This window comes from Fusarium sambucinum, chromosome IV, assembly GCF_050947815.1.
Source record: "Fusarium sambucinum isolate potato_lamoka chromosome IV, whole genome shotgun sequence".
NCBI classification, from domain to species: domain Eukaryota; kingdom Fungi; phylum Ascomycota; class Sordariomycetes; order Hypocreales; family Nectriaceae; genus Fusarium; species Fusarium sambucinum.
Window position 1 is genome coordinate 1,578,553 of NC_139291.1, and position 26,904 is coordinate 1,605,456.

The window sequence follows — 26,904 nt, forward strand, 5'->3', positions numbered from 1 at the left end:
GAAAGTTAGCTCAGGTGCAACGGTTAAGCCTTGGTTTCACTTATAAGTCGACACTCAGTTCTTGAGAGTTTCACGTACATGTTTCACACATATGTAGTGTAATTTCAAATCACAATTCTTTGACACGCAATAATGTAAAAAATAGCCAACATTTGTCTATCCGTAATCTATCCATAAAATATTACAAGAAACAGATCTCGGGTACGAGAAATAAGTAAAAAAGACACGCTAATGGGCGTCAATTAACCCAGATCCATTTAGGACATTTACAGAGCAAGCATGGCAAAGAAGGCAATAGCGGCGGCAGAGATGGTCAAACCAGCAGCACCGTTGACAGTGCTGGGGGTCTCGGCAGCAGCGTCAGTCTCAGAGCTGGAGCCAGCCTCGGTGCCAGATCCGGAGCCAGAAGAACCAGACTCGGTTGCGGAACCGGAGCCGGAGGAGCCAGACTCGGAGGAGCCAGAAGATCCAGAGCCAGAGGAGCCAGACTCAGAGTCGTCACCAGAGCTGGAGCCGGAGCCAGAGCCAGAACCAGAACCAGAGGTGGGCTTAGACTGAGAGCCAGTATCGGTAGCAGTGGAGTCCTCGCTGTCAGAGCCGGTGCCGGTGGCGGAAGCAGTAGCAGTGATGAAAGTACCGGTAGAGTGAGCATCACCAGTAGCCTTGGAAGCACCAGTGGAGGTCTTGGTCTTGGACTCGGCGGAGCTGGAGGTCTTCTCATCGTCAATCTTATCACAAGAGAGGTCGAAGAGAGGGGTGGTGGAGAGGTTCTCGGTAATGGCGAACTTCATCTTGTTGTCGGGGTTGGAGTCACGGAGGTTGTACCAGAAGGTGGGGACCTTGTTGAAGAGGCTCTTGCAGCCAACGTCCTGCCAGTACTTCTGGGCGTTCTTCACGCTAGGAATAGCCTCATCCCAGTCGGGACCCTTGTAGGGCCATCCGGTCTCGGTGACCCAGACGGGCTTACCGGCAGAGGCGGCGACGGTGGCATCGAAAGCCTTGTTGAAGAGCTTAGCAGCGTTGTCGATGCTGTTGCCCTTGTCGTTCTCGTAGTAGGGGTACTCATCGACTCCAATGAAGTCAATGGCATCGAGGACGGGCTTGTTGGTGGCGTTACCCCAGACATCCCAGGTGTCGACGTGGCCGAGGGGAACCTTGGCGATGGGAGTACCCTTAAAGGCAGAGCGGAAGTCGTCGATGAAGTCAACGAGAGCATCGGGCTGGACACCGACACCACCCTTGTTCTTGACACCGGTAACAGAGTTACGGTAAAGATCCTCGCTACCGACGGAAACACCAATGATAAGATCGGTCAGGTCAGAACCGTACTTCTGGACGGCCTTCTTGAGGGCGCTGATCTCCTTGTCGATAGAGTCAGTACCAGAGGTCCAGACACCGAGGAGGATCTGGGTCTTGGTGTCAATGGCAGCCTCGAAAGCCTCGATAGGGTCATCCTCGGAGTAGGCTTGGATGTTGGTGTAGAGACGGACGGCGTTGAAGTCACCGGGGGAGGTCTTTAGGTTCTGAGCAGTCTCGAACTCAGCCTGGAAGTCGGCCTTGAACTTGGCCTCTCGGTTGGCGAGAGTAGCACCAGAGTTGAAACCAAGGTAGTTCTTGGCCTCAACGCCCATGGCGAGGGCACCAGCAGCAACGGCAGCGGATGAAACCTTCATGTTGACTGATTGAGTTGATTATCGATCGATTTGTGGTGATACTTTATTCGGTACAACGTTGAGCACGGTCACACCACGTTAGACTGTTATAAAGTCTATTCAAAAAAGGAGTGTGAGTTAAGTTTGGATATAAAAGCCGTTGAGGCAAAAGAGAGTGACGAGGAAATAATAAGAAAAAGTCTACCCAAAAAAAGAGAGATAGATGGACGGAAAGAGAGGAAATGTCTGGATGAAGAATGAGAAAAGACCGTCTTTTGTTTTTGGTTTCGGAACGCGCTGAGATTAGGTAGGGGCGGCTCGGTTGCAGCGGACGTGGAGCCGTCACGTGCCGGACAAGCACTAAGTGCCCGGTTTTTCAGGGGAATGCTTACGACGCTGGTCCATAAGTTATGGTTAAACCGCTAAGAATAGTATGTAATGTCTTGGGTACGGGCGATGATTGGTTGTGGTCTGCACCTTCTCCTGTCTCATACCCGGCTAGTAATCTTGCGGTATGATCGTCGATAAAGAATCAAGAGATGAATGATGGCTCACCACGTATTCATGAGTAATGCGAATACCTGGTATTCGTGCATATCCCTACAGTGTATTCTCGTACTCTTAGATTTGATACGACATAACATTTGTCTTGAAGTTGTCTCTCAAACTGAGTTCTCTAAACTGAGTTCAATGGTGTATGTATGTCTTTGACACGGGTGGCGGTAGTTTATGCAAGGAACACTTATCGATGCCCAAACACGCCAATCACTAAAGAACAGATGAAAGCTAAACAAGCTGAATAAATCAAATGCATATTGGCGACCAGGATCTGATCTGGTGCTGGGATTAATTCCTTGGACCAATCTCTGTTATACGAAGCCAAGAACAAAGACATTCGATATTGCTTTGACGTTTTGTGTAGACGTCGAATAAGGGTATTTACGGATACCCCGTAGTTAATACTTCCCCAATATGTTTTCTCGAGCCCTATGCTATGACGCTCTCCTTCAGCTCGTTTCTCTACATAAAACACTACGTAAGAAGCAATTCTTCGCTGAGGCCGGAGAATTCCTTGGCAACCCTTGACAGCCCTGGGGCAAAAGGCGCTAAATTAGATGCGACTGGGCCGTCTCATTTTCCCCCTTGAAGTGGGTAGAGCAGTCCTTGGCTGGCACGGTTAAGAGGCCGCTCGATCCGTTGTTGAAAGTGGCTTGAATATGAACAAAGATGTGAAGTCATAACAAAAGAGTTGGATGGTTGTTTTTGGAGATGAAAGAATGTACAAAGGATGTTGCGATATGTGAATGGTAGTCGATGACCCTGCTTCAGACGTACTGTATCGCAGTACGTCGGGAAGCTGTGAGATAAGCAGAAGCTGTCTTTCAATGCAGATGATGCTGAATTGATGGACTAGACCTTGTTTGACCTCCAAACAGAAAGAAAAAGATGCATTTCACTTGAGAATTCTTCGCTGAGAGATCAGCATAAGCGCGCGCTGTCGGTACCAGAGTAGCCCCTGGATCAGCAACTCTTTCACTGGCATAATTTAGGCGCTGACCGAGGGTCCAACGTCTCACGACGACACTCCGCTATGACTTCTGTTGGTCGCTAGAGTTTAGTATCGTTTCAACACAAACAAATGAAAAACGATCGACATAAAAATACGAAAACAAAATTGGTACTCGAGCATTGATGGTATCGAAAATTATGTCATGTCATAAACTAACAGCACAATTCCATCTGTCAGGTCTCCCAATCTAAACCTAACCCTGTTGCTTTTCTGCCTCAGGCCTGTCATGAGCCATGAAGAACTCGTCCTCGTTGATCTGGTATTTGGCAGACTTGCGTGCTGAGACACCCTTTTGGAACTGTTCATCTTTGTCAGCTTGGCTTTCTTTGTTGTCTTGACATACAAGACGCGACTTACCATGTAGTCCATCTCACCAAAAGTGCGGTCCTTTGTCTCAAACATACGGAAATAACCCCAGATCAGGGTCAGAGTGGCCAAGCCAGCCCAGAAGAAAGCCTACAATTTCTGTTAGCATGCAATCGGTACCATAATCAGTTCATCAAGACTCACAGTTTTACCCTTGAGGTTCCAAGAACCGGGCGCCAACATCTCAGGTTGGATTAATCCTCCACAAATAATGTTTCCAACGTAATAGGTCGAACGCGCCAGCACAATCGTCTGAGTACGCAGACGAGTCGAACCAATTTCAGCGACAATGGTGTAGATGATAGGCCCGACCGTCATGGAGTATGCTCCCAGCCACACCACACATAGAATGGACTGCGCCCAGGCCAAAGGCTGGTTCTGTTTAGGCAAAGCGAGGAAACCAACCGTCCAGAGGATAACCACGAGACATGAGAAGCCAGTGAGCCAGATGGTTCGTCGACCGAATTTGTAGATGTAGAACCACGAGATGATGGTGCCCATAAAGGCAATGCCAGTTCCGCCGAGGGCAATACCATACGACGTCTCAGCGCTGATACCAGTTTGTTGGAAGAAGAAAGATCCACTGTAGCAGAGAGCACCACCGTTTGTGATTTGAGATAGGAATCCCATGCATGCGATCTCGGTACGTCGAAGGTTACTGCCTCGGAAACAGTCCCAGTACGATGTTCCCGATCGCTCTTCAATCTCCAGCTTATTAGTGTGGACCATCAAGGCAACGGCATTGTCGTAGTTGATGTTGTGCTCCGGGTTAGACAGCCTCTCGAGGGAAACCTTTGCTTTCTCAAGCTGGTTCGTACGGACAAGGTACCAAGGCGACTCGGGGGCGAGGTATGCTGCAATGGCAAGTGGGATAGGCCAAATCCACTGGATCGCAAAGGGAATCTTGTATGACCACGGGGTAGGGTTGCTAACGAGACCTTTGAGCACACCAGCTGAGATAAACTGTCCGATGCACCAGCACAGGTTGACATAGGCAGTAAGATATCCTCGGATGGCCAGAGGCGTCACCTCGGCGGCATATGCGGGACCGGTCGTAGCAAAGATACCCCAAGGGATGTTGCAGAGGAACTGACCGACGAGCAAGACCTCGATGGTCGGCGCAAAGAAGACGACAAAGATGAATGCGGTCAACCAGAAGAGACCGCTAATGAGGACGACACGATGTCCCCATCGAGACGTCGCCCATCCGTTGAGCATGGCACCGATAATGTTGGCTAGAGCACCGAGACAGTTGAAACGCTGCTGCCAATTGGCCGAGATCTGATGTCCGTTTTCCTCGTCGAGCCAGACGCCGTACTTTTCTCTGAATGTTGGGTATCCGTAGAAGGATCCTAGAAGGGTGACATCGTAGCCCTCCATGATGACGGTCGTCGAGATGACTCGACACTGTCAGCTACGTTCAAATGTCGAGAGAGAGGGAACTCACCGATTGACCAAAAGGCAGCGGCCTTGTAAGTCTTGAAACCCTGCACGACGCCATAACTGTGCTCGTCGGCAGTGGCTTCGAGAGCTTCATTAGCGAGGGCTTTATCGTGAAGGTCGACATTCTTCAGATGATCGAGACCAGCATCGGTGCTCTCGATGTGAGGGTTGATCTCTCCGGTCTGCTTTGAAGTAGCCATGGTTGATTCACTCTACAGCTTCAAAGCAGCAAACTACTTTACAGAAGTGAGAATGGCAGAGTCGCTGTGGATTGGACATGGTGAATAGTTATATCTCGCCTCAATTGAGTACATACAAGGATGGCATTGCTTCTCCTCATGCATCGTCAAGCTTAAGCCCGCGATCCGGTTCAAATCGTCTAGCGTCTGCAAGAAATAGGATCGACGGCCCGTCGTGTAAGTCAATTCTGAAGCCATCTCCAACCATTGGTGGAATATTCTGCGGGGTGATTTCTCTGCCGTTTTTGGAGGATGCATCACATCGATCGTCAATGGTCCGGGTAATGCTGAAGCAAGCATCTGACCATTCAGAGCCATCCTTGCCCTCCCCAGACTGTCGAGGGAGAGTCTGGGGTATTTTCTGGGGGATGAACCCAACGGTGTCGATCACCGTCCTTTCTCCATATCATTTGCAAGATTTGAGCCTATTTTCTTAGAGAGAGATACTTTTTAGACCAGGCCATCACATGCTGCTCATTTCCAGCCTCCGGGTAAATGCAATTGTCATCTGTTGTCATCCAAATCAGACAACTAATGATCCTCGACCTTTCCCCACTCTGATCATGATCAGACTTGATGTCCAGGAACCAGGGCCCCTTGAATACCACCCCATTGCATCTGTAACGTTGATTCGTGAATAGATTCTCAATACTACTGTATCAATTCACATCTATGCAGTGATCGTCTTGTCTCAAGCTTGGAGCTATATGCCTTCACATAAGCTACCACGATTACCATGCTAATATTGGAGAAGCAACCTCTCCCACAATCGAGACATTGGGGGTACCTAATGTCATTTTCTTCGTTCTGAACGTCCTCATTCTAGACGAACTTCCCGACTTGTTGCTGTGGTCTACACTCCCTTGGCTTCTCCTCACTTGCGCTGCTTTCACCCAGGTCAGACTTTAAAGCCTGTTTTTTGCTGCAAACCCTGCCACTCCATTTGAACGAAATGGTAGGGTTGCATATCGAGTTGACAGCCACGACTTACCCCCATTCAATAATGCATGGATGCGGCGTCGACCAACTCAGGCTAATTTCGTCCAAACGCAGTCCGAGCAAAGCAAAAGTTAATTGGATGATACACCTGAGAACTCTGAGTTAAACGCCGTTCGGTCGATCTTTACCCGAGACTGTGGTACCAAAGCTACAGAGACAGCCATTGAGCCATGCCTGACTCGCCATGATCCTAGGGGCTAAGGCATCAGGTGAACTAACAATATGCAGTAGCGTGCAGTAGTCTCTAGATGCGTTCCATGCGTGTATCCTGTTCTGCCTCTTTTGAAGAGTTTATTCGGTTAACGGCTGGCACTGCCGTTAGCTCAGTCCACGACTTTCGGCATGGGCCAGACTGAGCTTAACGATGAAGCACAAGCCATTGCCATCCCCGTTGCAACATGCTTGTTCACCTCGGCCTTGACGTGACTGCCAAACGAAAGCGAACTCCCGGTGCTAGACACCATGTATTCGTGGAGAAGATCTAGGTTCGCCTCTAGTATAAGACACTATCACGTTCTTTCGCATTATCAGAGTTGATGGTGCCTCCTAAGCACGTAATATCGCCTGACGAAATGCTGTTATCAACAAACATATATAAACAAAGGTATTCCAAGCTCATCGAGTATAATTAATTTTTAGATATTACTCCTCAAATGTGCAATCTTACATCATAGGTCGTTGCATCATCGACGCCGCCATTTTCAATCTATTTCTCGCCTCAGACAGAAGCTCCCATTTTGTATTCGTCAGGGCATCGTCAACGACACTCAACAAACCAATGATCTTGTTTCTGTTTCCTACCACGCCAGCTTGATTTTGATGCAGGTGGAAAGCTTTGATGGAATCGATCGTGGGAGGAATCATGATTTGCAGATATGTTCGAAGATCTTCGTGACGGTCGCGCTTTAACGCTTCGTAGTCCATGTTGGATGACATGGGGGTTTTCTCGGCCTGAGATCCTTGGGGAGTACTGGTTGCACCTTGGTTGGAGGTTGGAGGAACACTTGAGTCTGTGGTCATTGTTGGAATTCCCATGTTACTGGTAGGATATTGCAGATGGTCTGGGAATGAGTCGATATTTCCATCTTGTACGAATCCGTATGCCCATAATACCAGAGATGCATAATACAGAGCCCAAGGTCTGACCAGCAGTTTATCACTTCCAGCATCGTATTTTGGATAAGTGGAAGGAAACCAAGCTGATGGCAGCCCGCTGGCTTCGCTAGCCATGCCTCCTCTTTTCGGTTCCTCTTGGAGAAGGATGAGCCGGATGAGCTGCAAGGCGTGATAAACCCCACCAATGGCTCCGGGTGATGCCACCCACTCCTTGATCTTGGCTTCTGTCCTCCTCCAATCCACAGAAGAAACAGTTCTGCCAAGAATCTGCGGGACACCAGCAAAGATACAAAGTTCTGGCATGCTGATGTAGACTGTGATATGACCCAAATGGTAGAGCACAGTGCCCTGCGTCTCCATGGCTTCACCATCGTCGCTTCCTCCTCTGTTGATCAATCCCAATCTCTGCCAATCAAACGCAGCGTGCTTGACATGAGCAACACCATCATCGTAGTCCTTCTTCCACCAATCAAAGGCTCTGAGTAATTTTGGCCGCCAACGTTCTTGGACGCCAGGTATGGTGTCGGTCCCAAGTGTTGAGCGATCAAGATCTCTCTGATGCATCTGCCATGTCACAGACAGAAGGGCAGCTAGAAGTGCTATCCTTCCAAATGGGCTTGTTCGCACTCTCTGGCCATTGAGTGTTCGCTGTAAACCATCAAGGAAAGTGATTGGCGTGACGCCGTTGGCATGAAGACTTGACTCGACACAGCCAATCTCTGATGGCGAATCAGAAGACCACAGAGTGTTGTCACAAGGAAGTGGCAGTTTGATTTCGTGAATCACAAGTGTGGGCGTATGTCCAAATAAAGCCGCATGCGTAGCGTCGATGATAAATGCAGCTAAAGCAGCTCGTCGAGTAGCTTCCTGCGCAACCCAATGGTCCCACCATTTCTCAGGCGACGAGTTAAAGCCCGGCCGATTCGATCCAGGAAACATTCTGGATGACCCCATTTTGGGGCTACCCAGAGGGGTTGGAACTCTAGACACATACGAGGACTGCTTCCCTGTCAGGGCACTTCCTCTGCGCATGAGAGACAGTGTTGTAGGGAAGTAAATATGAGCACGCTCGTGAAGCACACGGCTTGCGTTCATCTTCTCATACACCTCGAGAATTAATAATGTCTGTATAACCCAAAGCTTCGCGGGTGGATGAGAGTCGGCATGCATGAAAACCTGCCAACGCAGATTCCAAGAAACAAAAGTGGTGAACTTTGAAATTTTTTCCATCGTATCTTGTGATGCACCGTGTTTATCAACCATGGAAGCACCCATAATAAGCACAGCTAACAGAAGAAAGTCGTTTGCAGTTTCGGGTATAAATGTTGGGCGGTGGAGAATAGGCAGTTGATCGTGAAAGTTGTCCCAATATGAGTTGAGATAACGTTCAACATTGACATGACTCAGAACATGGCTCTCAGCATCAGTATCACTTCCAAAGATTTCACCCTTGATATCCGCAGCCGACCTGCTGCCTTGCAGACTGATCTCGTTGAAACGCTGCAGCATATAGTGGATTAGCGCTTGTCGTTTGTGCTCTGAAAAACTGTTCTTCCCAAACTGCGATAAGTCCACTACTGGTGTCTCCATGGTCAATGGTTCTGACTGGAACCATAGGCTGTTGATAGGCTCAACGTAGGAACTCCCCATCATGCCAGGTTGAGGTGTGTAATCTGTACATAATTGCCCAAAGTTATTGGAGTATCCTGCCACGCCAAAAGTACTGGGCACAAAGTTGTAGTTAGAACCTAGCCCCTGACCAGCAAATAGCCACGTGGTAAACTCATCCGTACTCGATGGGGAAAGTCCGAAATGCTGTTCTTCTATGTTGACATGTTCCGTGTTTGACGCTGGTATTCCGTTGGGCATAGCATAAGACTGAGCTCGAGCCCGTCCCGGACGACCGGTCAACTCGGGACTTGTCAGGGGCATAGACATATCAGCAGGCGGCATCTGATCAATCCGAAACGGTACAGAGCCCATGGCCTGTTTTTCTGGGGATGAATCGCGACTCTGTAATTGTCGTTGGTCTCCGTAGTAGCTGCTTGGTCCACCCACTTCGTCGCGTTGACCAGAATCTTGACGCGTTATGCCCCCATCGATTCCAAATTGCTTTGAGTTGTTAGAATCAAGTCCGGAAGCATCCATGGACTGCCGGACCATTGAGACCTGCCGCTCCTTTGATGATTCTTCTCTCCCTTCATCTTGGGTGTCACTCCAAGCTGAGCCATCTTCACTAAAGGAGTATCGTTCACTTCGTTGCCTGGGCATTTTCGAAAACTCCTTTTGAGGCCTTTGGGAGAGACGGCCATTACCATACTGTTCCACTTGACGCTCATGTCTCAATTTGTGGCGAGCGTAGAGATCTTTCCTGACAAATGTAAATGAGCAGTCAGGATAGTCACAGTAGTAGATCTCTTTGGGGGAGTCTAGAAACGTGTCAGTTAATGGCAAACAGCCTTATTAAGTCTTGCTTACGATTGAGTTGGTGCCTTTGAAGATGTTCGGCACGCGAATAAGTCCTCCCACAGCCTTCGTGTGTGCACTGAAACTCCTTGCAAGAAGCCTTGCGGCGTTTCTGACGCGGAGGCGACGAAGTCATCTTGGCCCGTGACCTGTTGTTGACCTCGGCTAGGGATCCGTAGACGTTTTTCCTTCCCAGGATCTGAATCCAGATGCAAAGCAACCTCTGTGCGCCTCTCAGTTGCGGTGAATGGATGCAACGAGTGAGACGAAACTCAGAAATAAAAGCCAAAGTTGGTCCTGGGTCTCGAAATTCGAGATTTTGGGGGTGAGTGTGACCATACCATACCTCCTTCCTACTTGGTCACCTGATGAACCATCCCATTCTTGGATGGTTCTTCAAGGGTCGCTCTTACCATCCCCCGCGATTCCCCCGCCTCTGGGAAATTACCAATTGCGGGGGTCTCATCCGAGGCTACAGGGTACGCTGGCTGTCACTGACATTCTCTTTTCTTTTCTCTCCGTAATAGACTAGACTAGAGGTTATATTTTGAGACATGCATTGTAATCGAAATCCTGACCTATTGGCAGAAGATTTGCGGGGAAAACTAACTATCAGAAATGTTTAACTCTATTTAAATTAATAAGTATAAATATGAATACATCTTAGAACTAGAGCTTCAGAGCAAAGGGAAAAGTCCGCATAGACTTTAGAAATCGTGTAGAACCATCGAACAAAGTTGACTACAGTTTAATCCCAAAACCAACATTTCTATGAAACTTGATCCAAATCTTAAGCATATTGGGATATATAACAAGGGTTTCTCATCATCCTTTGGCCAACAATCCAGGAATCTAACAAAACATAGACCGACCTCGTTGTACGAACGAGAGTGCATCAACAATCCTCCTGTTTTTTCCCCTTTGCCGTCAACACCGCTTTGAGCTCCTCCATCAGAACTATGTCTACTATCACACCGATACACCGGTCGCCTTGGGATATATCCCTGGAGTTTGAAGAGTTCGACTTCTTTGATAAAGATGGAGTTAGCCATGACTACTTCGATGCTCTTATGGAAGATCTCTGCAAGTACTACAAGGCGACTGGTATTACTATATCATCACCTTTCCTGGCCATCAGATGCCAAGACGGTCCGCCAGACGAAGACAAGCGACCGTTCTTGGTGGCTGGAGCTATTGCTATTTGGACTGATGCCACAAATTTCGGCGATATGCCTTATGTCGCAAACCTTGGGCAAGGTGACCCCATTGAAAATGAGGACGATTTTGCTGACCAGATGCTTTATCGGAAGGGTCCATCAGAGGAGGTTATACTCTATCTTGCTAATCTCTGGCCCGGGTGTGAAGCCATCTGCGAGTTGGGGAATCAACTTGTGGTGGAGCTTCCTCTTGTGAGTCTGGAAGAACATTTGGATAGATTGCAGAGCCTTGATGAAGGTATCAAAATGGGCTCTTACATCGTCAGGTTTCACAACGGTCCGCTGCCGAACTCGCAGAGGACGAAAATCAGAGATATCAAGCAAAGCCCCCAAAAGCTTCTCAAATCCACCGATTACGACATTTGCGATCTTTTCATCTTCGATTCTTCCGCCGGCGGCAGACAGGTTGTGGCATGTTGTGGACAGCGATTTACTATTGGGCAGAAAGACGCGCCAGACAGCAAGAACCATGGAGTAGCTGATGGCGACAGGTATATTGCCTTTAAGCAATCCGCTTTCATTTCAAACTCGCCCGAGTCTTTCAAGAAGCTACATGATCGTGGCTGCCATTCTGTATTTCTACAATACAGTAGAGCATCTCTTCCCAATAAAGGGCACCGGACTCCAACAATGATGATGGAAGAAGGCGGTGATGTCGGAGTTGTCTTGCATCTGGAAGACTTGCAGTTCCCGGACAACTTCAAGAATTACCCGTACATCATTTTTACTGATTCATTTGATTAATATCAGGTGGACGGTTGTTTAGGAGCCCCACATAGACCTTATGTCTCCTTGTGAAAGAAGTCGGTGCATGGGAATGTGTTACGAGCATTTCGCAATAGGGCAGGGGCTTGAAGAAGATCAGACGAAGATGCCAGTACGCCATGGATAGATAATCAATAAACCTGATTTGATAGCTCTATCAACCACTTAACTAATCAGAAGTGATATTCATGCGATCCGCCTGAGTAGCCCAACAAGATGACTGACACACCAACAAGACGCGAGATTGAATCAATAATGAAAATCTTTGACATCTCGCACATGTCATGTATGATCAGCCAAGAGAAACCGCGTTACCCGGATAAATCCGTGTTGTCAGGTGTACTCAGCCCACTTTGTAAGTTTGCCGATGTGTTTGGCTGGGTAGATAAACGTTTCAGTGTCACCTGTTGTACGAGACTTGCCTACTTGTAAATGGCGATTGGACGGGAATACGTTGAATTTACTCCATATAAATGATGAGATTGAGTTTCCATAATTTCGACACATCAGCTGTTAGACTGACTTGACAAGGCTACAAAAGATGGCTACCGGAAATGGAGAGACAAAATAATATAGTCATTTCATGTCATGTTAGATTTGGCTTAAAGGCTGTTTATTTTTGTACTCTAAAACTTGAGCGTAGTGGGACGATCCACCATGAGCGTTGCGACGTTGACGGTGTTTGTATCACAACTAGGTGGGTCAAAGAAATAGGGAATTTTACTCCGGGTGCGGCTTATCCGTCTAATCCTCAAGTTTTGAAGGCGCTATACGGAGCAGATAGATAAGCTAATAGATCCGTAGTGAGACAGCTGTAGCACTACTATAGTGCTGATGAGGAGCAGTGGAAGTGAGAGATTATTCACGCCGATCCGTCCTGTTGTGAGGTCTAGCTAGTCCCCATTATTTCCATTGTATCTATCTTGGCTGCTTGGTTCGACGCCTTACGAAATTCTAGAATCCACCTACCGTGCTAAACCACCACATTTAGCCGTCTTGACCGGATACCATTGCTCTTCCGCGGAACACAGCGACAGATTGTCTACGCTTTAGAGCACCAATTTCCCATAACATAGGGTCCCCTTGTAAAAGTTCATTATTTTCCTTTGCTTTTTCTGCAGGGCGGCCATCCTAAACCTGGGGCGCGCAGTGGCGTCTTGTTCGTGCGCGCGTGCAGCCATCGATCGACGTCACACGTGGCCTCGCCCTTGCAAAGTTTATAAGCGATGACTGACAGTCGATCTAGAATGTGTTTCAACAAGTGGAGAAATCCCCGACTACTGGAGAGAGGCTTCAGCCATTGCGTGATATCTGACCTGATGCGAAACTACACATGGATACTAATTGCAAGCCACAGGACACACACTGTTTGAAACGCCGGCTGCAAATTTGTCGTCGCCTAAGTTTGTTGGTGTATGAAGTAGTTGCTTGCAAGGGCAAGGTTAGGCTGATCTGTAGCGAAATGGAAGATGGCGGTGGAATCATTTCTTCAAATGCAGGTGTTTGTCTCTACAGCAATGATCGCCGACTATCCACTGCCGATGCCATGCTGCGATAGCAAAAGGGGAAAGTGGATGGGAAAACTGAGGCTCTGAATCTTCAAGGGGGCGGATGATCACCACTTTGTTCGGCCATAGTCAGGAGAAAAAGCAAAAGTCTGAAAATCAAGTCTCCACAGCCACGATTTTAGAACGATCAAGAGCTACCAGGGCCTAGGGCAAGGGTGACCCTGACACATAGACATGTACAGTACGGAGCATCCGTGCTGGTGATTGTTCGTTCTCCAAGGGTTCACCGATGGGAAATGTCGAGGGGGTACAGAGTATAATACAGCTATATAACAGATGGAGTATCAGAGAGCGGAATTGGTTGCCACGTATCTTGGCGAACCGTTATTTTATTCTGGAACTCTGCGGAAATACGATGTCGGGTGGAAACAGTCAGTGCCTGGGAACAGTCAGTGCACTTGGGTCCCTGGGTGGAGGCTATAAGGCATTGATTGTATGATTAGTTGACATTGACAGCCCATCCCAAGACTTTTACTACAGCAGTAGTAGTACTGACGGACTGGAAATTGTTCAAGCTAGCTGCGGGCGCTTTCTTGAGCGTCAAGACTTTACAACTCCCGGCTTCCCCTCCCCTACACTAGTGCAAGACACGGCATGTAGTAGCAGTGACGGGGGATTGATAATCTAGACCAGTCGTGGAATCGCTTGTACCATCTTGTGTTAGCGTTGGTTCGAATCTTTTGAGATATCTGGAGATTGATTTGATGGAAACTGATTCAAGAACTTTTTACGTGACATTGACTAAGATACCGTGTGGCGTTACGAAAGTTCTTTAATGACGCCTAAAAACATAACACGCAAGCCGAGGTGCGTTCTTTATTCTAAGAGAGGGAGTTGAAGAAAAATTAAATGTTGAGGTGGTGGTTGTGGAGATTATCTCGGCGCCACTACTGTAGCTCGCTTTCCCCATTTGGCAGTCAGGTTCCGTCCCTCGGTTCAATCTTTTATTATGACATAGACTTGGCTGACATGGCTTTGCTTGGGCAGATATGGGGAAACAAACGGTGCTTGTACAACTTTCAATCTGGCTTAGTACCTTCGTCTGCCTTACCGGAGCGATCCAGACATTCTGCGAACAGACACTATTTACTCTTGCAAGGCAAACTCTATCAACCACAATCAAGACTATGCAGCACTAACGCCAGTGCCCGGTCCTTGGGGCCTTACTTGTTTCTCTTTTTCTCTCCGAGGCGAGGGCCCTTGTATCCCCTTTCTGATCGGCTCCGTGTGTATAGTACATCGCTCTAGCATTCGTCATAACCTGGGTCCCGGGGTTCCGGCCTGCTTTACCCCTCGAATGAGACCCAAAAGCGAGGTAACATTGTGGATTTTGGACGCCCAATCCGCGAATAGCGTTGCTCCCCAAGTCTGTATCTGTACCTCACGGAGTCGATCAGAATAAGTCGCATCCCCAGGGACCCCTACGAGATGATCCAAAGCCCCTGTGGGATCAATAACCTCATTCGGTATCATCTGTCATGGTTCCGCCCGTGCCAAAAGGCCCGCAGCGGAGACTTTGATCCAAGATATTGGTTTCATAGGGATATGAACCATGGCCTAACCGAAAGCTACCGGTCTCTCGGTTCCCATTGTTATATACATATCTGCGACCACCGACTCCAGTTGCCTGGCGGCCCGCTCCTCCCCCGTCCTGGATCCTCCTTCGTCTATCGTCAATCCTCTCTCTCACGCTCTCTTTTTCTTTTCTGTTGTAATAGTTACTTCTTCTTATTACCGTATGCAACTGTTGCTTGGATCTGAAGCTTGACTTTGTATAGTCAAGAATCATGGGTGTCCCGAATAGAGGCCCTGAGCTTCAGGCAGTGTGTTACACACTGCTTGTCTCTTCTGTTATAGCAGTTGGACTAAGAATCTATGTTCGTACGCGGATGGTCAAGAACTTTGGTATGGATGATTGGACAATGTGTGTTGCTCTTGTAAGTCTTTCGTCTGTCAGCACTCATACTGTCTACTGACCACGACCTCAGGTCACATTCCTATTATTTTGCACGAGTGCCCTTAGTGGTGTCACACACGGAACCGGTCGTCACCGAAGTGACCTTGATCCAGCAGATTATATCAAAGCGAGAAATTGGTGGTGGTGGTGCTATCTTTGGTACTGCCTAACCATGATTACTTCAAAGATATCCATTGGCATCACCCTCCTTCGAATTACTAACCGAAAGATGGACATCTGGATCCTTTATGGCACAATGGCCATTACACTCTGCACCGGAATCGTCTTTTTCTTTGTCACCCTCTTCCAATGCTGGCCCATCTCGTATTTCTGGAACACGAACCAAGACGGAAAATGCGTCAGCCCCGACGTTATCATCGCCCTCACATATCTGTACAGTGTCTTCAGTGTCATCTCCGACTTTACCTGCGCCATCCTGCCCATCTTCTTAATATCCAAGCTCAACATGGGAAAGAAGACAAAGCTTGCTGTGATTCCTCTATTTGCCATGGCCTGCGTGTTAGTAACTCCTCATTATTCTTTTGTACCCCAGCTCACACCATACAGGGCCAGCTCAGCCGTCGTCGTTCGTTTCGCCTTTGTCAAGGATTTTAAGAACCCAGACTTCTTGTGTACGTCTCAAGTCATTAATCATAAAGTCGTTGATCATTGACTAACAAATCATAAACAGGGGCAACAGTCGATATCGCCATCTGGTCGGCCACGGAACAAGGCCTTGCCATCACCGCCGGCTCCTTGGCAACTTTGAGGCCTTTGCTTCGATTACTCGGCCGCAAGCTTGGCATAACGACATCGGGACGGTCTGAATTGAAAGACACGGATCAGCGAACAGGAACAGGGCTAGGGCAGTTTGGCCCTTCGAGGGCTACCAACAGCGGCAATAAGAAGAGCGATCTTTTTGGGCTCGCTACATTCACACGGGAGGACGACTTGAACGGCCACGGGCGAGACTGCGAGGCAGCTTACGCTGGGAAGGACCATTTTGGTAGACCGTCGGCGGAGAGAACAGTAGTGTCGACGTGGGACTCTCGAAGGGGTACAGGCAACTCGAGTGAGGAAGAGTTGACGCCAGGTCTGAGACCCAAGAGCAGTGGTGCAGTTAAGGTCACTACCACGTTCAAGGTAGAGGAGGACAGGATTTGAAAATAGCTGCGGCAACACAACTAATAATGACAGCCTTGATATTTATAGCGAATAATTGCAAGTGTCTCTTGACTACAAGAAGAATAATAATATGGAAAAGAAAGGATGAAACAAGTTATTTAAGTATTCGACTACAATGAACTCGACTGACAATAATGCCAATGACGTCAATCGGTCAAATGGTGATATAGCTCTGCAGCCACTTGAGCGAAGGTACCTCACAGCTTTCGCTTAGCTACCGATGTAGACAGCTCCTTATGAGGGGGAGCTCTTTAGCTTATTAGCTATGCCAAGTTTAAGGAGCTGTTATCTGGTATTCAACTCGATACATGATAGGTAGGTTATCGCAAAAGATCCGTATAATTGACCCTATCCAGACACCAGACCGAAAAGCAACGTTCCACTAGGTCGGCTATCACTTTCGGGGAGACTAACGAGGAGCCTAATACCGTTTGAATCTTGTTTTCCGTGCAGAAAGACAGCAAACAAACGACCCTTTTACGGCCCCCAACTAACAAAAAGCAAAGCAAATAAGGAGGGGGGACGCGATGACTGGAAAAGGAAACGGAAAAGACAAAGACAGACCCCAACTTTTTGCCCACTCAGATATTCCAGGGTGCGGGCGCTTGTCAATGTGCATTGGCAGCGGCTCATAGCACCTGATTGAGTAAGTTAGCGTCTTGGCTTTTGACACGCGCGCTGACAATTTTGAGTTTCCAATCCATGTTCAAAAAGGGATCTGCATCTCGGAAGTTTTTTAAACCATGAGTGCATCTCCTAATGAGGACAAGAGTGCGAGAAAATGCAATCATGAGCAAGTCATTCGATAAACGTAATTTCGTATTCTTTTTGAAGAGTATCGATCGATTGTTTATTTGGGGTCCGAAAATTACTTGCCGTCTCATTTCATGTCACGTCTTTACTTGCCGAGGTTTTGTGCCGCTTGAATACACTGCATGGCCTCGGAAATTGGGGTCTATATATCAATTCTCGTATAAATCATATCAGCAGATACTCACGGAAGGATTGATATCCGAGGAACGTTACGTTCTTGTAGACCGCTTCAACGTGTGATGGATATTGAAAACTCGATGTTCCAAAAAGAGAAGAATTGGGCGTGTGAGACTTTTGTCTACATCCCATACAAAGATATGAAACCATATGACTATGATGTAATATGAGAGCTCAGTGAGTAGTACTGCCGTAGTACAAGATATCTGATTCATCGAGGTTAGTCATGTTTCTACTTGGATGACCTGAACATACAAGACATAGTTAGTGGACAATAGGCTTGAGGATTAAAAAGCTGGAGGATATATATGGAGCTGATCTGTTTTAGACAAGACGATAAATCAGAGAATGATATACAAAAGTGTATAGACACTCTGTATCACTTTGAGTGGTCGTGTATAAAGACTGAAAGGGACCACGCATAGTTCACTGAGTGTCCAGTTACCAAGTTGGTTTTACCCCACACGCTGTTGAAAGTGAACCTGCCAGGGGATCTGCGGTGGTTCAAATTTCAAGATACACTTTCTCCATAATAATAAAGATCTATTAAGTTCTCTAACTATACACGATGCACTCAGTGCCATTAGTTCCTTGCTAAATTCGCAATGGGTGGTTAATATCTCACAGGATCGGAAGCTTCTCCGATGCCTCGGTCATAGCGTCCGATGTCGGGCCAAGGATTAGTCAGTTCAATTCAAGTCGGACAATAAACAACAGCTACCTATGGATAGAAGAGTCGTAAGAATTTCAGACTGGGTTAATCATATCTAGAAACAACTGGATTGGACATTTTCTGTTGTATAGTCATCCTAACAATCGCCAATCGCTGTAGTAGACCCGTATTGACCTTGCTTGACAAACTGAACCGGTCCCTAGATCGCACTTCCCCCTCTAACTAACGCCAGTCATCAAGATAAACTACATTCTAAACCCTGCTAATCCAATCGTCTTGTGGATCTAATCCTTCATCACAGGGCGGCAGCTGGTCCGACTCCATGGGGAGGAAATCACGTGATCGGATTAGCGTCGCGGAGAAGTTCGCCTCTGATAAGTTCAAAGTCCGGAACTTGTCCCGAGAGAATAACAACGCTTGAGTCCCCTCCACCCCCCGCGTCTCTTTCGGAGCTCCAGTATCTGAGCCCCTCCAAATCTTCGGTCAAGTCTTCCAGAATCTCTCTTTCCTCGTTCGTGTGAGGAAATTGTGCGTCTTATCAATGAGCGTCGTCGCCCAAGACACAACTCACTCCTCAATGGCTCGGAAACGTTCGGCGCCATCCGATGGTAAAGATGCGCGTAAAACATCATTGGCGTAAGTAAATTTGGAGTTTCTTTTTTGCTTCTGTTTCTCCACTATTAATTGTGAACCGTCTAAGTGAAAGTAAGTGACTGACATGCAACAGCTGCCTTACTTGTCGTAAGAAAAAGGTTCGGTGTTCGGGGACCACCCCTTGTCAATATTGTACCAAGCGCGGCTTAGACTGCACGGTTCCGGAGCATGGACATAAACGCATGTACATGGCCAAGTGAGTTCCTTTTTCAATGTCCTCTACACTTTGTATCTGACAATTTGTTAGTCGAATCGAAGAACTTGAGAGCAAGTTAGCCAGATATGAAAGAGATGGATATGATGGACTGCCCTCCACTCTACCTCCTAGGGCATCTGGTATGTGAAGACCTGTTAATAACATTGACTTATGCTGAGACATCATAGAACCCCCGGTCTCAAGCACAGCTCACATCGACCAAACAAGGGAACCTGCCATCCATCCGCAATTGTCTCAATCTTCTCCACACGACCCCCAACATAACAGATCAAGATCATCAAGCTTCATCCGCCCTTCTACTAGCTTCTCAGCACCTCTTTCCCAACCTAAATATCCTACTTATGATGGTACTCAGGCATCACCAGCTGCCAGTAAGTCAAACTCGTGCGAGTCCACAATTTGAATCTCTTACTTACTCTTATAGCCATCCTTGCTGGCTCTTCACTTAGCTCCAGCCACACCTTTGGTTCTCGAGTTCAAGACTTATTAGGCTCATCTCGTGCTGAACTAGAACAGAGTGGTAAACCCTGGATAAGCCCCGAGGCAAATCAAGTTCATGAAATCATCAGCCACCCATGGCGTCTTTCCAGCAACGACTTCCCCAAGCTACCACCCAGACATGAGGCACAGCGGTTGTTGGACACTGCCCTGTTCTACATCGGTCAGTCACAGCATCATATCGACGCCCGTGAGTTTTCAGATAAGATGTGGGCTTTCTATCAGAACCGCGATGATCCTGCTCAGCTGGAATCGTTATGGGTTCTCGAGATGATTCTCATGATTGCGATTGGAACTCTATTCGATGCTGACCCTGAAGGCAACGACGAGTTTTCAGGTGTTGTGCTTTTTGAGTATGCTCACCGAAATGTGCCTACGTTGTCTGATTTGCGATTCAAAGGCAAGATTGGAATTGAGATCTTTGCTCTTTTTGCTATCTACCTCGGGAACATGAACCGCAAAGAAGAAGCGTATCTTTATGTGAGTTGATATGCTCAGACGTCCAGATCCATAGGTTAACCAATATCATGTAGATCAGCACTGCTATGCGGCTTGCAATTTCGCAAAAATATCACAGAGTCTGTGGAACAAGACACTTGATGCAGTCGGAGAGAGTTCACATGAACCGCCTCTGGTGGACAATCTATATGCAAGAACGGTAAGTTTTCCAGATCGAACCTCATCGCATGATTACTGATGATTTATCTGTCCAGACGCCTAGCTGCAGCAACGGGAAATCCTCCAAGTATAGGAGATGAGGCAATCAACATCCCTCTCCCTACTGATTCTCCTGGATTTCCACCTGTAGGGCCTATGTGTACAAACATCAAGATCGCCAGGGCGACAGGACGTATCTTGGCTGGTAAGAATCCTTCTAGAACAGACGAGGATGGACAGCTGCTGACCTGTTGAACAGTGCTGTACAACCCAGAAGACGAGTCAGAACACACTTTTATTCCCCGTGTTCAGGACATTGTCAAGTCTCTTTACGAGATCTCTCAAGAAATCCCTTCAGATTCGGTCACGGATGTGTACAACTTGGGCCGTGACCAATCCTTGAGGACGACTGCTTCTCTACATTTGATGCTGTTCCAGGTACGTCCAGGCTCCGACTTCAACAATGGTGACCATACTTACGTTTGTACAGGCAACTATCCTCACGATTAGACCGATTATGTTGCATGCTGCGAAGCTCATTCTCAGCGGCCATGGCCCGACAGGGGAGCAACTGCATGCTTCACCTCTGGGAAGACTATCCAGAACTTGTGCTGAAGCTGCAAGGCGGCAGCTCAAGGTAGTTGCCACGCTCAGGAAGCGAAACATGATCGGTAAGTTGACTCTGTCTCATTCATTGCTCTGTGCTAACGTAGTCCCAGCAATCTTTGGCTTCTACGACTTTGAGGCTTCTTTCTCAGCTGCATTCATCATGATCCTCGCTGCCATTCTAGACTCGGTTTGCGAAGATAACTTGAAGATCAGTCCTAAACCTGGATTGACACAAGCACTGGAGGAACTACAGCACCTCGCTGATCATGGAAACACGTATGCTCGCGAGAGATTGCACGAAGTCAAGAGGCTATGGAAAGTGATGGCGCAGAAGATCGAATCGCTCCAAGTCGTCAATGTATCTCCCCATGGCACAACAGGTGATTCCCAAGCAAACAACAGAGCAGCGCATACCAACGGTGCAACACCAGCTGGATTCAGTGACTCGGGCGCTCTTCCAAACGATCTTGTCCCGGGCGCTCAAAGCACATCTCCAGACGATTTTATGCTTCTCGACACAGATCTATGGGACAATTTCTCAAACCTCTGGGTGCCCATGACTGAGGCGGCAGATGGAAACTCGCAGCAGGAGATGTTAATGGCGGATATCCCGCACGATGACTTTTACAAACACTGCTACTCTATGTATAACAATCCGGACTGGGATCTCACGGGAGAAGATGTTGGGGACTTTGCCGAGCTTGGAAGACATATTCAGGATTCATGACGGAGTTTTTTGGGGAACGGAAAGAGAAAAGTTTTGTTTTGGGCATTCAACTACCCAGCGGAAGATTTGTTTTAATTAATGTTTTGATCAAGTTGGCAAAAAGATCTCAACTAATTAGCCAGTGCCTTGCAAATAGACAGGCATGCTTTGCCAGTTAATACCGTTACACAGAATGCCCACGGTCATCGTTAATCATGCGAAAGCCATGTATATATAAATCTAATTGATGAGAACAGATTGCGGGATTGCGTCAATGCCCATTTTGGCTATCAGGATACATATTCCAGCTGATTAATCATGGTCGGCGCAACTTTACAGCGCAAGCTTACATGGTTCTCAATCGGACGAACTATTATAGCGAAGAGTGACATCAATTAACGTTGTGTAACGCTTCTGCGGACTTGTCTTAACGCATGTGTAAGCGCTGGATTTGGTGCATTAGTAACTGAGAGCAGCACTAACCCTTGTTGTCTCGGGAATGGAGGCAGGTTATTCGTTGGATAGACAAAGACCGGCAAATTAGAGAAAGACCGAAGGATTATTATCGCATTCGCTTTATTGTTTCTAATGTTCAAATTGGCGGATTATGCGGAGTTTGGGTTGTTGTGCAATGAACTTCAAAGTTGTACCTCTTCGCGGAAGTTATAAGACGATGGTTAGCCACTCTCCACGCTCAAATAAGCCATTCACCCACAGCATTCTGAATACAACATCAATACATCTATAAAACCACAGTCAGCAACTCCAAAATGTCAAAGATTCTTGCAGTTACCGGCGCCACAGGCAAACAAGGTGGTGGCCTCATAAACTACATCCTCAACGACCACGAACTCTCAAAGCAATACACCATCCGCGCCATCGCCCGTGATGTCGACTCCGAAAAGTCCAAAGACCTAAAGGCGCGCGGTATCGAAGTTGTCCAGGGCGACTTGACCGATCAAGCTTCCATGAAGAAAGCTCTTACGGGTGCTCACTACTTCTTCCTTGTGACTGCGGCTCTCTGGACTGCTTCCGATCTAAAGCCTGAATACGACACCATCAAGAAAACTGCTGATGCCGCTGTTGAAGCTGGTATTGAGTACATCATCTTTAGCAGTCTTCCCAGTTGTTCTGATATCTCTGGTGGAAAATGCACCAAAGTCCATCCTTTCGATGCAAAGGCTGAAGGCGAAAAGTACATCCGTACACTCCCCGTCAAGAAGGCATTTGTTCGCCTCGCATTCTTTTTCGAGAATCTTGTCCAGGTTCCTCTCTGGCAACCACAGAAGGACGCCGAAGGGAATTGGGTTCTATCTCTCCAGCTCTCACCCAAGACACGTATCCCATGGGTTGACAACGGCAGCAATATTGGAAATTTCGTCGGTGCCATTCTCGCCGAGCCTGACAAGTACGACGGTGTTGGCTTTAACGCGGCTGTTGGGTACTACACCATGGAAGATATCGTGGCTATTGAGAGTCGAGCCACTGGAAAGAAGATCACGTACAAGCAGATTTCTCCCGAGGAATTTGCAGACAAGTTGCCTGTTTTCAAGGAGGTTTTTGTTGAGGCTTTCCATTCTGGTGAAGAGTTTGGGTACTTTGGTCCTGGGGAGGAAAAGTCTGTTGCTTGGGCTGCTGAGAGGGCCAGGGGTAAGCTTGTGACTGCGGAGGAGTTCTTCAAGGCGAACCCTCTCAAGTTGGAGTAGAAGATTGGAAGTTGAGGCAATGAAAAAATGAACGGTCTCTGTAGAGGTGATTAGGATTGATGATGCTGGCTTGTTGTAACCAACTGAGGCCTAGCTATTGTTCTGTTCAGAAATACACATTGTAAATGCAACCCATACAGAAGAAAATCACAAGAAATACGTATCATTAATTACTGTCTATATAGACGCATCTCATGTGAGTCAAACATGCTACTCCAAATCATCTCTTTACGCCGAGCCAACAATCTCAGCACCAGCAGTCCGCCCGTACACGACGCACTCCAGTAGCGAAGATCCTCCCAGGCGATTATCACCATGAATACCACCAGTAATCTCGCCGGCAGCGAATAAGCCAGGAATAGGCACAAGCTTGTCGCCGCTCTTCTTCAACACACGAGCCTTCTCATCGATAGCAACTCCTCCCATGGTGAAGTGTGTGATAGGCGTTACTCTGCCGATATAAATATCCTGGTCTCGGTTCTTCTCTCCAGGCGGAAGTGTCCATCTTCCACGTTGTGTACGACCAAACTCATCCGCCGACCCGTCAGCAACAGCTTGGGCGTATTTGTCCACAGCAGCTATCTGGGCGCTGGTAAGATCGCGCACTTTGACCTTCTTGAGAAGACCTTTCCATTCATAGAAGCTGATGTGGTTGGCCGACGCTTCTGAAGCACCGGGATCGAGGAGAATGGTTATATCCCACTGCTTGATCACTCCATCGCCGTCAGTGGCAGTTGGAAGCTTCATAATGGCATTGCTGACGTGCTCGCGGGTATCCATCTCATTGACGAAACGGGACCCGTCGGGTGAAAGAAGAATACCGCCTTCACCACGGAGCATCTCGGCTGCGAGGAACTTGAGCATCGTGTTGGGACTCGCGGGGTCAACGAAGCCTGTTGGGTGGATCTGAACACTGTCCATATCCAATAGCTCGGCTCCAACAGAGGTGAGAATATCGTGAGATCCAGGTCTCTCATCGTTGGTTGAGGGGATTCCCTTAAGATCAGGGCGATAACGTGCCAAAAGACCGGTGGCATCACCGGCAAAGCCACCACTGGCAAATAAAACTGAGCCCTCAAGATTGTGCTTCTTGCCTTCAAATTCGTACTCGACGCCTTTAACTTCATCGTTTTCCTTGAGTAGGGCCTTGACTTCGGCGAGGTTTGTAATAGAGAACTTTTCGTTCTCTTTGAGTTTGCTTAGTAAGGCGATAATAATGGCAGCTCCGGGAGGTGTCTTTCCAGCGCCTCGATGGGTGCGAGCAACGCTGTGTCCGCCGAGGGGTGCAACGACGCTGAGATCAACACGAATCTCATCAACGAGCCATTCGACGGCGGCCGCTGATTCAGTCGTGAGTTTTGTAACAAGAGCCTCTCGATCCACAGGTGGTTGGCTGAGATGAAACCGCGAGCCAGCTGACCGAACAGAGTCGCTATAGAAAGATGTATCGCTCTCCACGCCAGCGGCGCGTTGGTATTTTGTTCCAGCACCATTGATACCAGACGAAGCCTTGATACTATTACCACCAGGTTTAGGAGCGCGATCGAGAAGATGAACCGAGGGTGCACCCCGCTGCAAAGCCTCGTACGATGCTGACAGTCCAGCTAGACCTGAGCCTACGACGACGACGGGACGAACAGAAGAAGACATGGTTTTTGATAGAATAGAAGTTAGAGTGGAAGGATGAATGATGTTGCTGTAGAGCATAGCAGTGAGAGCGACTGCGAAACCAATGCAAGAGAGGAACAGGATTTGTGGCCTGCTCATTGTCCAGCGAAGGATACGAGGCATTGGAGGGGGGTTATTAATTGCGGGGGATTGTAACCATGGGCGGTATCGGCGGTGTAGATGCTTTATAGGAAGCGATTGATGAGGTGGTTGTCGGCAGTTGGATCATTGTGGACTGTTTTGTTGTCAGGTGATTTTGATCGTACGATTGGTGAGATGTCTCGGAGTTATTAATCTTGAAGCAAACTAACTGTTCATATTTCTAACAACGATTGGTAGGGAAGAGTGAAAATACTTACCCATTAACTTGAGGATAATTCAAGATTCCTCTTTAGGTATTGAACATGAACGTATCATCAGCCGGCCGGTCCCGCGTTTCGGGATTTGGGACGGCCCCACTTTCACGGCCCCAAAGGATCACAATCTATCAACTCAAGACTGTAACACACAAATTGACAACTCCCCATCCTACCGGGTTCTTGGAACTTGTCGAGCTAGTGTTCCTTGAGGTTTATAAGTGTGGGGGTGCTGCAGGACATCAATAGCGGCAGATCTAATGAACCCGTGGGGACTACAATCTTCAAGAACTTCAAGTGAGATTTCCAAATAAGTATTCATCATTTCCAAGATATGTACGTCCTCCATCATATTATATCATATGGTAACCACCCTCTATATATGCCATAGTCCAAGCGGCAGGCCCTAGATAGAAGCCAACTATGACCGTTTGGAACAGCGAAAATGACCTTCTAAACTCCTTCAATGCAATGGGACTCGTACCAAATTTGCTATTGGTGGTCCCGATCGAGATGGCGCATATGCCTCTCATTTTGTTTTAACAATAAATCATATCGTGACGCGTGAAAATGCAAACAAGTAGACTTCAAAAGCCTAAGCAAGGTGCTCCTCGGCCTTTTGGTGACGGTGGGCTCGGCCCTCGTCGGACCAGGGGAAGTGGATGACGGGAACTTGGAAGAAAGAGTTGCTGGAGACATGTTAGTAACTATTTCCAACAGTGATAATGAGATAATGAATCACGTACCTGCTGTCCTGGAGACCGGCAAGGGCGTTGTACCAAGCCATAAACGCAGCCAAGAATCCAAAGAATCCTGCAGCCTTTTGGAGAGCGATCTGAGCAGTGTGGTTGCCCAAATCGTGAGCGTAGTTCTCGGTGGCGAGCAGCAAGAAGCAGATGTCGAGGAAGAAGAAGAGCAAGAAGAATGCAACGGTGGAACGGAGAGTGCAGATGAGAAGCAGAGTAGTGAAGATGAACCAGCCGGTCAGGAAGAAACCCATGACCGAGCCTGTGTCACCCTTATAAGGTCCATCAGCTCCGAGGACGTTCCATGTGGGAGTCAGCAAGAGACCGTAGGAGATCCAGAAACCTCCGTAAGATGACAGGGCGGTAGCACCAAAGGTGTTTCCAACGGCCATTTCCCTGTTTAGTTTGGTCAGTATAAAGTTAAGGTTGGTTCGGGTGAGATTATAACACATACCACATTCCAGCCAGAAGCTGGACAAGACCTCCATAAGCAAAAGCCACGGGAATAGCAATAGCAGGAGATGTTTCGCCGCGAGTGTGCATGTTGATGCATGACAGGACAAAAGTGGTGAGAGCGAAAGCGCATAGTCCAAGAGGAGCAGGGTTGGCGAACTTGCGGTGCGCCTCTACAGGCTTCCAAAGACCTGGTTGCATAGCACCACCGAATGCGGGATGGATGTGCTGAGGATTGGGGTAGAGATGAGGGTGAGCAGCTTGGTGAGCAGCTGTTGTCTGACGCTCAAGAGTCTTGTCTGAATCGTGAGGGAGATCATTTGTGTAAGATTGCTGAAACTCGGGCAGTTGATCGTTTTGTGCCATTTTGAATTGAGTTTGGGGGGCTTGTGAAGCCGCGAGATGTCTATAAGTGGTGATGGCGTGAT

At 47.8% G+C, this 26,904-nt stretch overlaps 9 protein-coding genes across 9 annotated transcripts; 4 read left to right on the forward strand and 5 right to left on the reverse strand.

The window, feature by feature from the left end:
• Nucleotides 1-266: 266 nt before the first annotated feature.
• Nucleotides 267-1,673, reverse strand: FSST1_000571 (glycoside hydrolase superfamily; the record flags this gene model as incomplete). Its single annotated transcript, XM_083232015.1, has 1 exon — nucleotides 267-1,673. The coding sequence occupies one exon, from the start codon at nucleotides 1,671-1,673 to the stop codon at nucleotides 267-269; it is 1,407 nt and encodes a 468-aa protein (XP_083090753.1).
• Nucleotides 1,674-3,415: 1,742 nt separating this feature from the next.
• Nucleotides 3,416-5,231, reverse strand: FSST1_000572 (general substrate transporter; the record flags this gene model as incomplete). The annotated part of the gene is made up of 4 exons (XM_083232025.1): nucleotides 3,416-3,520; nucleotides 3,580-3,678; nucleotides 3,733-4,988; nucleotides 5,036-5,231. 4 exons carry the CDS (start codon nucleotides 5,229-5,231, stop codon nucleotides 3,416-3,418), a joined length of 1,656 nt encoding a protein of 551 aa, XP_083090754.1.
• Nucleotides 5,232-6,932: 1,701 nt separating this feature from the next.
• Nucleotides 6,933-9,987, reverse strand: FSST1_000573 (transcription factor domain-containing protein; the record flags this gene model as incomplete). The annotated part of the gene is made up of 2 exons (XM_083232036.1): nucleotides 6,933-9,814; nucleotides 9,864-9,987. 2 exons carry the CDS (start codon nucleotides 9,985-9,987, stop codon nucleotides 6,933-6,935), a joined length of 3,006 nt encoding a protein of 1,001 aa, XP_083090755.1.
• An 823-nt stretch (nucleotides 9,988-10,810) lies between these two features.
• FSST1_000574 (uncharacterized protein) lies at nucleotides 10,811-11,812 on the forward strand (the record flags this gene model as incomplete). The annotated part of the gene is made up of 1 exon (XM_083232047.1): nucleotides 10,811-11,812. The coding sequence occupies one exon, from the start codon at nucleotides 10,811-10,813 to the stop codon at nucleotides 11,810-11,812; it is 1,002 nt and encodes a 333-aa protein (XP_083090756.1).
• Nucleotides 11,813-15,188: 3,376 nt separating this feature from the next.
• FSST1_000575 (uncharacterized protein) lies at nucleotides 15,189-16,522 on the forward strand (the record flags this gene model as incomplete). Its single annotated transcript, XM_083232057.1, has 4 exons — nucleotides 15,189-15,338; nucleotides 15,390-15,877; nucleotides 15,926-15,990; nucleotides 16,050-16,522. 4 exons carry the CDS (start codon nucleotides 15,189-15,191, stop codon nucleotides 16,520-16,522), a joined length of 1,176 nt encoding a protein of 391 aa, XP_083090757.1.
• Nucleotides 16,523-18,747: 2,225 nt separating this feature from the next.
• FSST1_000576 (transcription factor domain-containing protein) lies at nucleotides 18,748-21,568 on the forward strand (the record flags this gene model as incomplete). The annotated part of the gene is made up of 10 exons (XM_083232068.1): nucleotides 18,748-18,842; nucleotides 18,934-19,056; nucleotides 19,108-19,196; nucleotides 19,245-19,448; nucleotides 19,502-20,055; nucleotides 20,109-20,233; nucleotides 20,289-20,437; nucleotides 20,492-20,670; nucleotides 20,723-20,903; nucleotides 20,952-21,568. The coding sequence occupies 10 exons, from the start codon at nucleotides 18,748-18,750 to the stop codon at nucleotides 21,566-21,568; spliced, it is 2,316 nt and encodes a 771-aa protein (XP_083090758.1).
• A 749-nt stretch (nucleotides 21,569-22,317) lies between these two features.
• On the forward strand, nucleotides 22,318-23,253 carry FSST1_000577 (NmrA/HSCARG family protein; the record flags this gene model as incomplete). Its single annotated transcript, XM_083232079.1, has 1 exon — nucleotides 22,318-23,253. The coding sequence occupies one exon, from the start codon at nucleotides 22,318-22,320 to the stop codon at nucleotides 23,251-23,253; it is 936 nt and encodes a 311-aa protein (XP_083090759.1).
• A 228-nt stretch (nucleotides 23,254-23,481) lies between these two features.
• Nucleotides 23,482-25,020, reverse strand: FSST1_000578 (FAD binding domain-containing protein; the record flags this gene model as incomplete). Its single annotated transcript, XM_083232090.1, has 1 exon — nucleotides 23,482-25,020. One exon carries the CDS (start codon nucleotides 25,018-25,020, stop codon nucleotides 23,482-23,484), a length of 1,539 nt encoding a protein of 512 aa, XP_083090760.1.
• Nucleotides 25,021-25,872: 852 nt separating this feature from the next.
• Nucleotides 25,873-26,842, reverse strand: FSST1_000579 (GPR1/FUN34/yaaH family-domain-containing protein; the record flags this gene model as incomplete). The annotated part of the gene is made up of 3 exons (XM_083232101.1): nucleotides 25,873-25,966; nucleotides 26,024-26,419; nucleotides 26,478-26,842. 3 exons carry the CDS (start codon nucleotides 26,840-26,842, stop codon nucleotides 25,873-25,875), a joined length of 855 nt encoding a protein of 284 aa, XP_083090761.1.
• Nucleotides 26,843-26,904: the final 62 nt, after the last annotated feature.